The 13,546-nt window shown below is 37.5% G+C and overlaps 1 protein-coding gene across 12 annotated transcripts in view; it reads left to right on the top strand.

Moving 5' to 3' along the window:
- Positions 1-13,546, top strand: part of LOC124637880 (fibrosin-1-like protein) — a 50,257-nt gene that overhangs the window by 14,857 nt on the left and 21,854 nt on the right. For 10 of the 12 annotated variants that reach the window (XM_047174607.1, XM_047174605.1, XM_047174612.1 and 7 more), the window contains exons 3-5: positions 7,688-7,807; positions 8,354-8,389; positions 9,362-9,388. In XM_047174607.1, the coding sequence (XP_047030563.1) occupies positions 7,688-7,807; positions 8,354-8,389; positions 9,362-9,388 (183 nt within the window). The remainder of the gene's footprint in view (positions 1-7,687; positions 7,808-8,353; positions 8,390-9,361; positions 9,389-13,546) is intronic. The other 2 variants (XM_047174610.1, XM_047174617.1) reach the window with 2 other exon arrangements.

The raw sequence follows: 13,546 nt of genomic DNA, 5'->3' as shown, positions 1-13,546 counted from the left end.
GAACAGTTTTAGAATTATCTGATGCATGTGTTTGTGATTGTTTTTAATACATATTACCGTAGTCATAACACTATGCCTACACTCTATTCCGTCTGTACCAGCAGTCTTTTTGTAACGGTTTATGCGAATCTGCGATTTTACCCCTTTCTGAAGGCAAACTATAAACGAGCTTTGTTAACGATGTTCGTTCATGTTCTTACATCCGCACCTAAGTTAAATGTGTCGGGTGATCTCACACGTCTAAATGCAGCGAATCTAAATCTGTAAGCCATCGAGCGCGCTTCTTCCGGGATCCGCTTTCTCGCCAAACTCATAAAACGTATGCAAACTGCCAATCGACTTGTCAACGCGTCTCAACTCATCTTCAAGACGGCTTTAACTGCCACACTCAGAGTCAGTTAATGGTTACTTAAGTGGCTCCTTAGTATAGATTTAAAAAAGCTCACTCTCAGAGACAATTAATGATCCGTTAGCATCCCTTAATGACAATTAAAGTTAAGTAAAGCAAAACCTTTACTTAACTTTCTAATGATTGATTTTGACATTTATATTTGAGGTTATAAAAGTAAATAAAATATTTTAAAGTCTCAGGAATAGAAGTGTTTTAACAATAAAGTAAAGATGAGTGATTTGCTTGACTTTATTGATTTTGTAGACTATACCAGAAGGTTTAGAGTAGTGGGGCCAAATAAGAAGCCCAGGAGGAGTAACATTAGAAGTCTATAGGAATATAAAAGGGTATTTTTCTATCAATGTTCAAGCCGTCACTGGGACAAACTTGGAATTTTATGATCTAGTAGCCCGGTGGCCTGGCAGTACCCATGATAGTTTTATTTATAACAGCAGTGCAAGTAAACAAAGACTGAATACTGGTGTGTTAAAAGGGATAATTTTAGGGGACAGCGGGTATGCAGTTAGCAATGTGCTACTGACACCGTTTTTATCACCAAATTCAACTGCACAAGAAAACTACAACAGAAGCCAAATAAAATATAATGTGGAATACTGTGGAAAGATGCTTGGTTCCAATGAACTGGAAATCTCTTCATATTGAGAATGATGATGTTGTCCTGATGAGTGAAAGGCGTGAAAACACAACCAACAGCAATGGATTTTGCTGCGACAATCTATAGTTGATAGGTTTTTCTCATAATATAATTTGTAATAAATAAAAATCCATAAAATAAGACGAATACTTTTTTAATTGTTGAACAATTATGTAGTACAAAGTTTATTTGACTGCCTTGTTGGTCTAGTGGTCGCAAGCGCGGCTGCTGTGCTCGAGGTCTCTCGAGGGTTTTCTTAAACTTTCACAAAGCAGCCCGTAGTCTGGAAGTTGGTGATTGATTCCTGATTGAACTCCTGTGTTATACTATTCCATGCTGCTTGTTTCTTGGCGACTGACTTGCCATCTGTTATTTTAGATTCCACGATTGGTCTCTTTTTATCTAATTGTGCTAACAAAGCTTTTTCATCCGCCGTGAAATTAGCCACCCGTTTGCGTGGGGCTCTTGTTCCTGAAGACTCCTAAAATGAAACAAGCACAAGTTAAATTCTTCAAATACATATGTGCAGCTACTAATGTACATAGAAACGAAACTTACCATGACATGTTAAGATAAAGCTATTTATTTCAGAGCTTATCACACTTTTCCACACACTTTTCTTTCCTGACGGTTAACGGAACAAGAATTTTAAACGTAACCTTGACACTGACAGTACAATATTGACAGTGATACCAGAAAAAAGTTTCCATGTACTTTATATCATTTACATGAAAATAGGTGTTTTTACGTAAAAACGATGCCGAAATTAACAAATTCTTATTTCTATTGTTGATATACAAGGTTTTAATGTATTTAAATAACAGTTTTTGCTACTTAATAATTTCACATTTTAAGGTGCGGCTACACCTTTCGTTTATCGATAAGCATTATCAAAGACAATTTGACGATACTCTGCCCTACGGATACTTAAAGCTGTCATTAACTAACGAACCCTTAAATTTCGTCTCTGGGATGTATCGTTCATTAACAGATTTAATGATAATTAGTTAAGGACTCGTTAGGACTAATTTAGGTATCCATTCTGAGTGTGGCAGTTAAACCAACATCTGCGAAATGCACACTTTGTTTACTTGTTTTAAATTGTTTGCTAAACCATTAAGCATTGAATATCTGCCATTTGAGTAAACGTTAGTAATTATAGAAGTTTAGTTAACTCAGTTTATTGAAAATAATAATTGTTTCTATTTGTTCACTTTGCTGAATGTATTCAGTAAAAATAGACATTCAACAAATCGTGGACCCCACGTCGAATGCGAAATTATTAATTCATCAGGTTAGCCGGCAATGGCAGGCGCTGTCCAGCGATGGCACTAACTCTGGCTCGACCACTTAATTGAGACTCATGAAATCTTTATCACTTGCACGTAGCTTGCATCGAGGCCTTATAAAATTTGATAGAACCAAAACAAGCAGATATTAAAACTGCTTGATATTCCTTTCCGGTTAGTGAAAATCGAATATTTATTTCTTCACTCGAAGACGCGTGTGCTCGAGTTCTAAATAGGTTCACATTTCTGATTCGAAAGGAGCACTCTGAGCGGAATGTGAGCAGTTTACCCTGTGTGCTCCCCCGTGAATTTCGACAGTTCGCCGACGCCAGCCAAGATATGTCGCAATCCCATCCAATTTGCCTCCCGCCGCTCGTGCTGTTGCTCGAATAAAGCGGAAAATCTTGCTCCGCAGCGCGCCGCGCCGACGGAATAAATTATGTCAGCTTCAACTTCAATAAAAAACTGTCGGAAACGAAGGGCGCATATAAAACGTTGAGCTTACACTTAATCGTTAATAACACAGGCTTATCTTATGTGCTGATTTACTAACCGTGTAGTTATATAGAAATTCATAATATTTACAAACTTCATCTCCATACAGAATGGTGCAGTGCAGCAATGTGGTTGTTTTATTTGGAGTCCACTTGGTTGCAGTTTACCGACTATATTACGGTTTGAACAATATCTAGAGTTGAGCGGGGAATGAGCACGATCGTTTGGCACGAGTTGAGAACGCGCCGCTGCGGTGTCGGCTAATAGCTCCTCGCAGATTCAATTTGCTGTCGAATAGAATATAGCCTCCCGGTGCGCACTACGCGATCATTAAGTTACGCTCTCGTCTCCGACGACAAGCTAGTAAAATTTGCTTCAAACACCTACCGTGCCACTCAAGCCAACTTTAATTTAATTCGCTTCCTAATTACTTGAGTAAGTAAGTGACTTAATGTGACCTCAGTTTTAATTAAGTTCTATGATTTTAATTTTCAACATCCGCTTTATCGTTTAAGATTCTTTCGAATGGGTTGTTAAATAGTCTTGAAGTACATATTTTTTTCAATTTCAGCTACCAGTTATTTTAGCGTAAAAATACTTACTAAACTAAAATGCACTAACTAAATGACCCATTATAATCATAAATATTTCAGACCAGGATTAGATATCAGGTTGATAGAAGACGAGTTTTCCATTGTTATTTTTGCCTCAAATTCAATATTATAACGTTCCGTTTATTACATATAATATTTTATCCAAATTATAAATTCATAAATATTAACTTATACAAATACCAATAATACCTGTGTTTGTAAGTTAACGTAAAATTGGTTGCGGCTTGCGGCGGACATGGATTGCTTTCGACAGAAGAGCGTCCTTATTGTGTTGTCTCCGGGAAAGCTGGCGTATCGCCACGGACGCGACACGCTGCCAATGCCAAATGTTTTTTATTCCCTCTTTCTGGACGATATTGCCGTTTGCTTACGTTGTGCCCTCTCTTGCCTTATCTTAAACGACCAACGGGTCACAACAGCTAGCGTTCAATTGAGCTACCTCTGTTTAAACTATTCTGAATATTCACATATCAGGTTAAAGAATATCCGGGTTATTTCTGGGTCAAAATTAGACTGTCAGAAGTTAATCTTTATTAAATGTATTTAAAATGAATCAGCAATGCTTAAAACGTTTCCCACAATGTATTGTTTTGATTGAAATATAAACCTCTCGGATTCATTATACATCAAAATGGAATTAATACGTTTATTTGCGGAACGCTTTACAAATTTAATGGATTTATTGGTAAAATGATGTCTTCATTGAACTTTAATCGAAATTGTACAATGGTTCACAAATTAACAATTCGTATTACTCAGTGAACCGTGGAGAATTCAATAATAATGTCATATGAATATGATGCACGTTAATATTTGTTCGTCGACATCACTGATTTTATTAATTAAACAACAACAGTCCAAAACTTTATAGCAGTTTGTGGTATTTTACATAAATTACTATACAATACGAGACACTAATTGAGCTTCCACGTAAATATGATATTCAGCATAATTATTCAATTACTTATACGTATACACGGTGATACTTGTTACTCTGTAATTACTTTTGCTGGCATGTATCAAAACGACCTTTACTTTGATGATAGTACACAAAGTAATATTACTCCGCATAAAATTCAGATACCAAAATCTGTCTGTTTGCGAGAAGTCGCTGCGATTTGTTCTGAGAACTTGAGCTCCAGACGAAATAAAATGTCAAACAAGTTTATTTAATGCATAACGACACGACTACGGCTGGAAATTATGTTAGCAACCTAACATTGCATATTAATGCTTCACAGCAACACCACGGAAAATGTTTCGTAAACTGAAACTGTCTTTGACATTAAATACACTTTTATTATGTTCGCTGTTCATTTAGCGTAATACTTTGAATTTATTAGTAGTTGTGTTGCTCCGTACTCCATTACATTTTATGTGCAATTAAATAGTTTGGTGGTGTAACGTGCCACGTTATACTTTCGTACGTATGATGTTTACTGTTTATTTTGCTTTAACTGGGTAAACAAAGGGCAGTTTTGCGAGCCAATATATCTGGAAAAGAGCCGTTTTCACACATACATACAGTTGAACCAGTTCAGAGTTTTCATAAATGGTTTTCGCAAAGCAAAGCAATATAACAACCGCCCAAAATAATCAACTCTTTGAATAAGGCGTTATTTTTGCAACGTCAGCGTTTGTAACCATTTTATGAAAAAAACAAACACGGTTGACACAAAAAGGAACACGACTCCGTACAAATTGCTGTATGACGGGACGGCTGACTACATGGGATGCAACAACAAACGTTATGTTACTACCATATAATATTTACCGAAACACTACTGCCAGCTATTCAAAATGCCCACGGCATCATGGAAATATTAAATCAATCATATATTTTATCCATTCGTTCGGCTAGCCACACTATATTAATTTTAGAACGGTCTGTCACTAAAATTCCATTTGAAAATACCATATAGACTAACGCGCCGCTTTTAAATACCTCGTCGTATGTGATTGGTTTACTATGACACGAAGTATTCATCTCTATTCAATCTAATATTTTTACTGTAACATATTCGTTTGATGTAATATGTATTAATGGTGGGTTTTCTTTCTGTATATTTATTGTTTTTATTTCTCAAGATTTGAGTAAGTGCTTGAATCACAATTTTAACATAAGAATTAGAAGTGTTGTTTCAACGTAACGAGGAGAGTAACGTGCTGCCACATAAATTATGCAATACATCAACGACATCGTCACACCCGCACCCTTAACATGGTGCACCTTGTTTACAAATGCATTGAAAAATGTTTTAAAACTAAATTGTACAAGAAGCAAACTTAATTGATAACAGCCATAAACTCTTGCAAAAAGTTTGCTCCGAAATATTAACCGTAAACAAAACAGGAACCGGTAGCAATTATGGTATTTCCACCCGGAGGGATTTCATTACATATGAATTATCATCTGACATCCAGTATTAACCTGAACTCGAAAGTGCATTACCGCTGGAGTGTCTGTTCATGAAAAATGTAATTGGATGATTTATCTCGTTGGTCACGTTTCGCCGCCATATGGACTTCTCATGAATAAGTAATGTTCGGCTGCGGTCGTTGTTTCAATTAGCGGTTGTGTCGACTGTCGACGGCTGGGCACGACTGCTTCCCGCCAGCCACCCGCCACACTGTGCAAACACTGAAATAAATTTTTTGTTATAAAGATGCGAATATTTTATTGAAATCTGCAGTTTTAACTAACAAGATAGTCTTAAATACCACGATTAAAAAATATTTCTTGAAAGGAACTAACTTTGCCTCCTGTTATAAAGGTTTAATAAATCCATCACAGATTAGCTCGTCCCACTATACAGAAATATTCAGAATGGTTAAGATCATTAAAGATACTAAATCTGTTTTTGCACTCAAATAATCCCAATAAATAGAAATGAAAGCCCGGTTATTCCTATAATTCGAGCGCACAATAATGAGCGAAAGTAATTATGTGGCAACAACCCCCGTTACATCCGAAAGACACGACCTATTCAGGGATTAGAGGGATCTCGCTCGCCTACGACGGATTAAATTGATATGTGCGACGCTGCTTAACTCATTTTATGTAAAGGGTCGGAAAGCAATCCCTTTTATTACAAGTGGAGAAATAATCTTATGCGTATGTCTTTTTGTTGTCTATTATGGAAGCTAAAACGTCTCAAGTTTTATTGTTTTTGTCATTTTCATAACCTACTTGGGGTCATAAATTGCTGTTTATAGCATTTGCTTAGTTTTCACAATCATATTATAGTACTTTGTGCACATGTGCGTAAGATCTTATAGATAACTAAACAAGTTTACGTCTAAGTAAAGCAAAATGGTTTACTCGAATTCTACCAATATAAAGATTTCGTTCTGGTCGACGACCGTTCCCGGAAATGGTGTCGTTTACATAAACCTTAACCGGCCGTGAGTAATGGCCTCTACACTTGTACAGTTCCAATTTATGACTAGAATTGCGATGCACTATGGAACAGACTCGTGATTAGCAAAATGCTGCATGTTGTTTGCATGAATGTATAAACTACACACTTTCTTATTAAAACCACCATATCACAGTAATTAGCAAAGCCATTATTTAATTCAATTTTGAGATAATTCAACGATATGCACGTATACAAAAATGAACTTTAATAGTGTTTTCAATGTTCTTTTATTATAATTATAACATGACTTAACAAAGGAATCATCATAATATATGTATATATTTTATAAGGAATGAATTATATTGAAAGTTAACAATCCGTAAAGTTATATAAATGAGTTGGAAGTTCATTGCGAAAGGGTCGGATCATTGCGGAATTATCCATTTACGGAGAGTTACTCGTTTTATTTTCTTTTAGCAGTCTTGTACAGCGTTTGTCGCTGAGCATCACAGTCACTTCCCCCGCTTGTTCGAGCGCCTTTCGAACCCTACCGTAAAATAGACGCGAAATGTGATAAATGGAAAACTCTTTTTATTGTCGAGGCCCGGGGCACGTTACGTTATGGGTCGGCTCCACTCATCCCGCCCGCACCCTCGCTTTCCCGGCCCGTCTTATCAAGTTTTCTTATATCCTAGTTACCGCTCAATTTTGTGAGCCTTATATAAAAAGCTTTTTCTGTGCTCCCCTCTTTGCAAAAGAATTGCTCTTAAGGTATCTGTCTGTACACGAGTCTCTATCACTTAGCGTAAGAAGTAAAAAAGCTATTCTTGCCCTGTCGAGTGCGGGCATGACTTAAATTGACCCTGCATTTTTTTATTCAGGGTATTACGCTGCTTCAAGACGCTGGTACGTCGGATGACAGTGGACGGGCATCAGAAAGACTAACGGGTAGTTCGGTGGCGCCTCGCGATCCCGATTCTTCCCGTGATCGTCTTAGTGACGTAAGTATTTTAATCTTACATCACTTTACGCCCTAGCAATCCTTTACCAAAAGCAAGTCATGTCTTAGTGCATAGAACCTTCAGCAATGAACTCTTTGCAAAACCCTTTAATATTATTTTTCTATGAAAATGAAAGAAACGCTAGGTTTTATTTTCCGAAATCATTTATTTACATCCTGTTCGTGCCTTTATTCTGTCACAAATATCTATTTGTGTCGTGCTTCACAATATGATATGTCGATTTTCAATGAGGTGCATGTACGAATTCACTTAGTGTTGTGATTGTAATGCGTGTTAGATCGTGAAATAAAAAATATAAATGTCTTCTATTTTTTTGCATAAATTCTCGTCTCTCCTACCTTTTTTTATTATATTATCGTTATTATTGGCTGTTCATAATAAAAATTATCTTCAAGAGGTCGCTTTTTTCTATTTCTATATTACTTTAAAGCATTGTGGCTGAGTGCTAGGAGAGACGGGACAAACTTCACCACCCCTAGTCACTCCAATCCACTCATATGTTCGCTTTCTCTCTCCTGCCTACAGGCCAGTAGCCGCTGTAGTTCCGGAAAAGGCTATATCGTGAGTATAATCAATGTTGTCTGTTTGCTATGTAGAACTTTTTTTATTGTCTCTTCCACCATGCACGACTCAGTTGTAACCTTGCTGCTTGCATGATTTTGTTAGAAATTAATAATAAATGTTTCCCCTTAGAACATGTCTTTTGCTAACTTGTAGATATGGTAATTGTTTTTATGAATTTCTAATGTTATACTAACATACATCAATAGGATCTATGAATAAATTGAATGAATTAAAGTCTAAATAACCCTTGTCTGCTGGAAAAGTCATGTAATGGCTATAATTCTCTATTACTGTGTGCAAATTTACCCAGATCACGCAACATACATAGACCCTGTTCGATATTCGGCGCGTATCGCAGCTAAATCACGAGATTTGTCGAGGCGGTGCCGTTCTGTACTACATAACATTACCTGCGCCCGTCCTGAATACTTCATGTTCTGTATTTATTTGAAATTGTAATATCTCAGCCTGATCCCTTGTTGTTTCCTCCGGCGTTAACTTACCTCATAAATAACACGTAACGTATTCGTCGATTTATGTTTCGATAATAGTCATCTTCTCCCATATTATTTGGACTGTTCCGAGATTGTTTGATGGTCATGCGTAGAATACATTCATCCACTGGAAAACTTTATTATTAAAAAAAAAAACACAATTTTCTTAAAGAGACATCTCATTACCGTAAACTGACTATCCGCATACTTAAAATTCTACGCAATTTGTTTTAACATTCTGTTTAGAATAAATTGCACGCTTGGTTTAGGTGTGAGTTTTAGTTCATAAATTATTTTTTAGTGTGTAAGAAGTAAGCTGGCAGCTATCGGATAATTTTGCTGCTTTAATCCTCTGGTGCAGATTGTAGCGAATTGTAACGAATGTTAATTTAAATAAAATTGTAATGCATGAATTCGACCATGACATCTGAATTACACATCACAGTACTCAAATGTTCTTTTTCTCCTTTTACAGTGTGATAGCGAAGGCGACGATGACAAGGCAAGTACTTTGATATTAATATTTCTTCTTCAAACTTCCCAGTTAACGTTTCTAAACGATATTTACGAATCGCGTAAATTAATTAAACCAGTCTTCAACTCCTCAACTCTTTGAGAGTTGGAAAAGTTGAAACAGAGCGTTGGAAATAAATGTCCGTGTAATGTAAGTGGCGAAGTTGCTCGTTCCCGGTTTATTACCCGGTTGGACTTGCCAGTACACAGTGATTAATCTCGCGGGTCGGAACGCCACGTTCTAAGCACCTGTTTACAGAATTGTTTAGTTGGATTGCGGTTAATGAATTGGATTGGATTTTCTAACGTTTCATTTTATACTCAACTTACCTAATATAAATTATGGACTACAACAATAACAATAATGGAATACAACATGCTTATTGTCCGTAAGTAGTGCAAGGAGTCGGCTTTGTAGTCGAATCGCACATGCTCTACTAGAGGCTTAACTAACTCGTCAACAGGTTGTGAAATGCGAGTCAAAAGCGGCCAGAGTTTGAGCGTAGAGCGCTCTCCGACGCGTGTCGACGTGGCAAAGGGCGCTGATTACGCGCCGTCGCTCTGTTCAGTAATTACTAGATTGGCGCAGTCTGGAAGTGCCCGTAATTAAATACATTACACCGCCTTTAGCGGTACTAACTACTGGCAGTTGCTCTTTAACATCTCATATGTTATTAAGACCTGTTGACAAAAATTATTCTATGTAAACATTTCTTACAACGTACTTCAGATATGTTTGACTTTTACCGATGATATTGCCATTTATTTTGTAAAACTACTTTTTCTATATTTCTGGAATTACTGCAAAAAGCGTACACTATGAATCTGTGACAGCTGACGTGCAAATCTGAAAGCTTTAAAAGACTGATACCATTGTTGGAGCGACCGCAACCCCGTCTCGTCCGTTCCCCTTAATCTAATTATCTGGCCCCTTCGCTGCCTGCTCCGGACGAAACACCCCACCCTCAATTTTCTCAGGAGAACTAAGTTTAAGTGTTGTATTAGGTAACCGATCTTACGATGATTACTGAAATCTCGTATTTTCGCAGTTTTGTTTTTCCTAGGGCCAAAAAAAAAAGAAAAATTAGGACTACTCCTTTAAAAAAGGCCTTTAGCGGTAGGGATTCAATTTTGTGGTAGATTAAAACCGATAAGAAACTTGATCGGTTTTACGTGTGCACTAAACCTTATTTGCAAATTCCAAGAACATTTTCTTTATTCCAAGTCTATGCTTTTACTTCCCTGAGCTGTCGAACATAATCGAATATGAAGTTTGACGGCAGAATAATGGCAGTAAATGGATATCTGAGGATGAAATCAGTCTCGAATCTGTGTTGCGCCGTAGTCGATTAATTAAATTATCCCGTGAAGTTGACAGCGCTGAGCTCATTGTTCGGAGCAAGCCGGGAGTGATATATAGGTGAGAGTGGGTGCCGTGGTAGCGCGTGGCTGCCATTGCTCGCTACACTCAGCTAGAGAGCGCCACTAACTCGATCCGATTCCACTTGGGCTATTTGCACTCCGAGTTCAATTATGCCTCCACTTTGATATGCAAATCCGGTCGCGTTTGGCTAATTACGTAGACGCTTCCGTAACATCATTTCAAACGTCAACTTACTGTATTTACGTCACGTGTAGCCATGTGCGTTCCGCGAGTAATGAAATTCAAAATGAACTGAATCGCTTTTTTAGTTTTGCTGAGACTTAAAGTGACTAGTTCAATCTCTATTGTAGTTACTTAAATTGTACGAACTTTCGTTTCCGGAAAACTATTGAGAGGCTACGAATATAACTTGAACATGAATCTGTGTAAACTCCCCGAGCTCAGCAAACTGTTATTAGCTTAGTAGTAAAGTTACAGGAGTGGACTCACTGGCTCCTGCATAATCACAATGTTGGATTGCGCACTTGCCGCTTAGTGTTAATTAAATACTTTAATTCTATAACTTCATAATTAGGTCAACAAATATGGTTGTTCTTATATAAAAATCGTCGCTTTTAGCGACACTTGCTAGCACCTAGCACATTATGTATAAATTCTTGAATGCTTATTGTGCAGTACAGGCTCTATTAAAACTAATGATATCAGATTTTTTTATACGTATTAAATACACAATTTTCATAGTAGATAACAAAAAAACATTTATTATGGAACACAAATGAAAAACCATTCATTTCTTTATGGTGCAGTGGGTGCCACTTGGCAAAATTTACCTTACGCAAAGCTGCCTCGGTTAATTGAAAGAGCTTCTTTCGTTTGGTGTAATATTTTACGGCACAGTCTGTGCCTCGTTGCGGTAACAGCAAAACGGTCTCGCTCCGACACACCAGTTTTCTTTAGTGCTCTCTCCTTGGGCGGCCGCTTACGACTCCTTTTAGAACTCGTTTTAGAAGCAACAAGAAAATAATTTAATCTACTCCACGGAATCGAAACATAAATTTGTTTTCAACATTATCTTAATCGCTACTTCTCTTTTACCATCTTTCAACGTTGGCTTATTTCTTAAATTCTTTTATTTTCATTTCCTTTGCGGAGAATGTCTTTAGAGTTTTTCAACTTAGCAATTACGGTAAAATTTGATTTGACTTACGATGAAATTATCCTGGCTTCTTCAGATTAGAATTAATTCGAAAGAAATTTCCCTGTATGAAGTGAATTTAATTTAATATAACTTGTATGTCTCTCTAAACTCACAAAAGGACTTTAAGATATTAATGTTTGTTGCTTAGTGTAGTATTCCCACATGTACCGCAATAAATCGGCCGCACCCACGGCGACGGCGCTGCGGCACGCGAGATAAGGGTCACCGCAACACCATTAAGTACCACAATGTCACAGTTCCGCCGATCAACTACATAAACCCCTCACCGCCCACTACACACTTTATGACTTACTCGCACCTACTAACATTTCATCCATCAACGAGCCACCAGCACTTGCACATACCTTAATTATTTAATAGTAATACCACTGTAATTATAATAAACAACTTAACTACGTGATTAACATAATGTTTCTAGAATGTTCTACTTTTGTCTTGTAAACGAGCATAAAGTGAAAGAACAAATTGCGAGTTTCCCCAGTATTTTCCTCGCTCGGAAAAATATATGTTTTATTAAAGCTCGGCATTTCCGAGAGCGCGGCAACCCTCGGGGCGAGGGTGGGCCGGCTCAGGGGGATGAGTTCGGCGGCGCGCCAGTGTATAACAGACAGTAGAGGGATATAAAACATATTTACGCGCCTATAAAGTACTCTCGTACGCTCGCTCTCCACCATTTTCTTTTGTTCCTCGCTCGCAGCCAATGATAATGCTTTCTCCCGTTCGGTTAAACTTATTTCTCTGCCGTCTTATCTGGCTTTTCTTCGGCACTTTTATTTATAACCGAAGTGGTGAAATGTAACAACGTGAAGTAAACGATTTTGGTTTCAGTTTGCTTTTTGACATCTTGTTTTCTTTTTGTGTAGGATTTATTCCTTTTCCTAGTATTTTTTCTTTTAGTCTGTTCCATTTTCCGTTTATTAATTGGGTGGCACGTGAATTCAGAGATGTTATTATAGCTAGTCATTTTGTAGTGGTTTAGATACAAGTAGCTATTGTCTTTTTTATCAAAACTTAGAATTTAATATAAACTCAATAATAAATGTTTGTAATACACTTTTAGGTATCCGTTGTAAATATAGATCTTCCCGATGTCGATTTAAACCCTTACATGGTATAAAGTTCACCAATTCTCGTTGCTTTAAGAAAGCGTAGGGCACTTAAAGCTATTCAGAATGAGCATAACGGAAGCCAGAGTGTTAACAGCAAAGCGAAGAGCGTCTTAATCTTACGCTACAGTACGGCTCAGAACAGAAACCCCTTGCGTAGGTGAGAGGGTGTAATAACAAGAGTCACCCGTTCCCCGCCAAGCCACCCAGTCGCCCGCAGGCTCACCCGCTCGCAAACTTCTACGGAGATTCCTATTACTCCGTCGTGCTCCAGTCTAACCGGCTTGACTTAGATAAGACCTAACTTACTACGATGTAAACTGAACCTTAAACATTCGCAGCTACGACACTTATATTGCAAGCCTTTGTCTTTGTCACGTGTCAGACTTAAAGTTACTCATATTGGTTGGTCATGTAAACAAGAAATGCCACGCTTTC

Source organism: Helicoverpa zea, chromosome 16, assembly GCF_022581195.2.
Source record: "Helicoverpa zea isolate HzStark_Cry1AcR chromosome 16, ilHelZeax1.1, whole genome shotgun sequence".
Taxonomy (NCBI): domain Eukaryota; kingdom Metazoa; phylum Arthropoda; class Insecta; order Lepidoptera; family Noctuidae; genus Helicoverpa; species Helicoverpa zea.
This window is presented reverse-complemented; position numbering and strand designations above follow the sequence as displayed.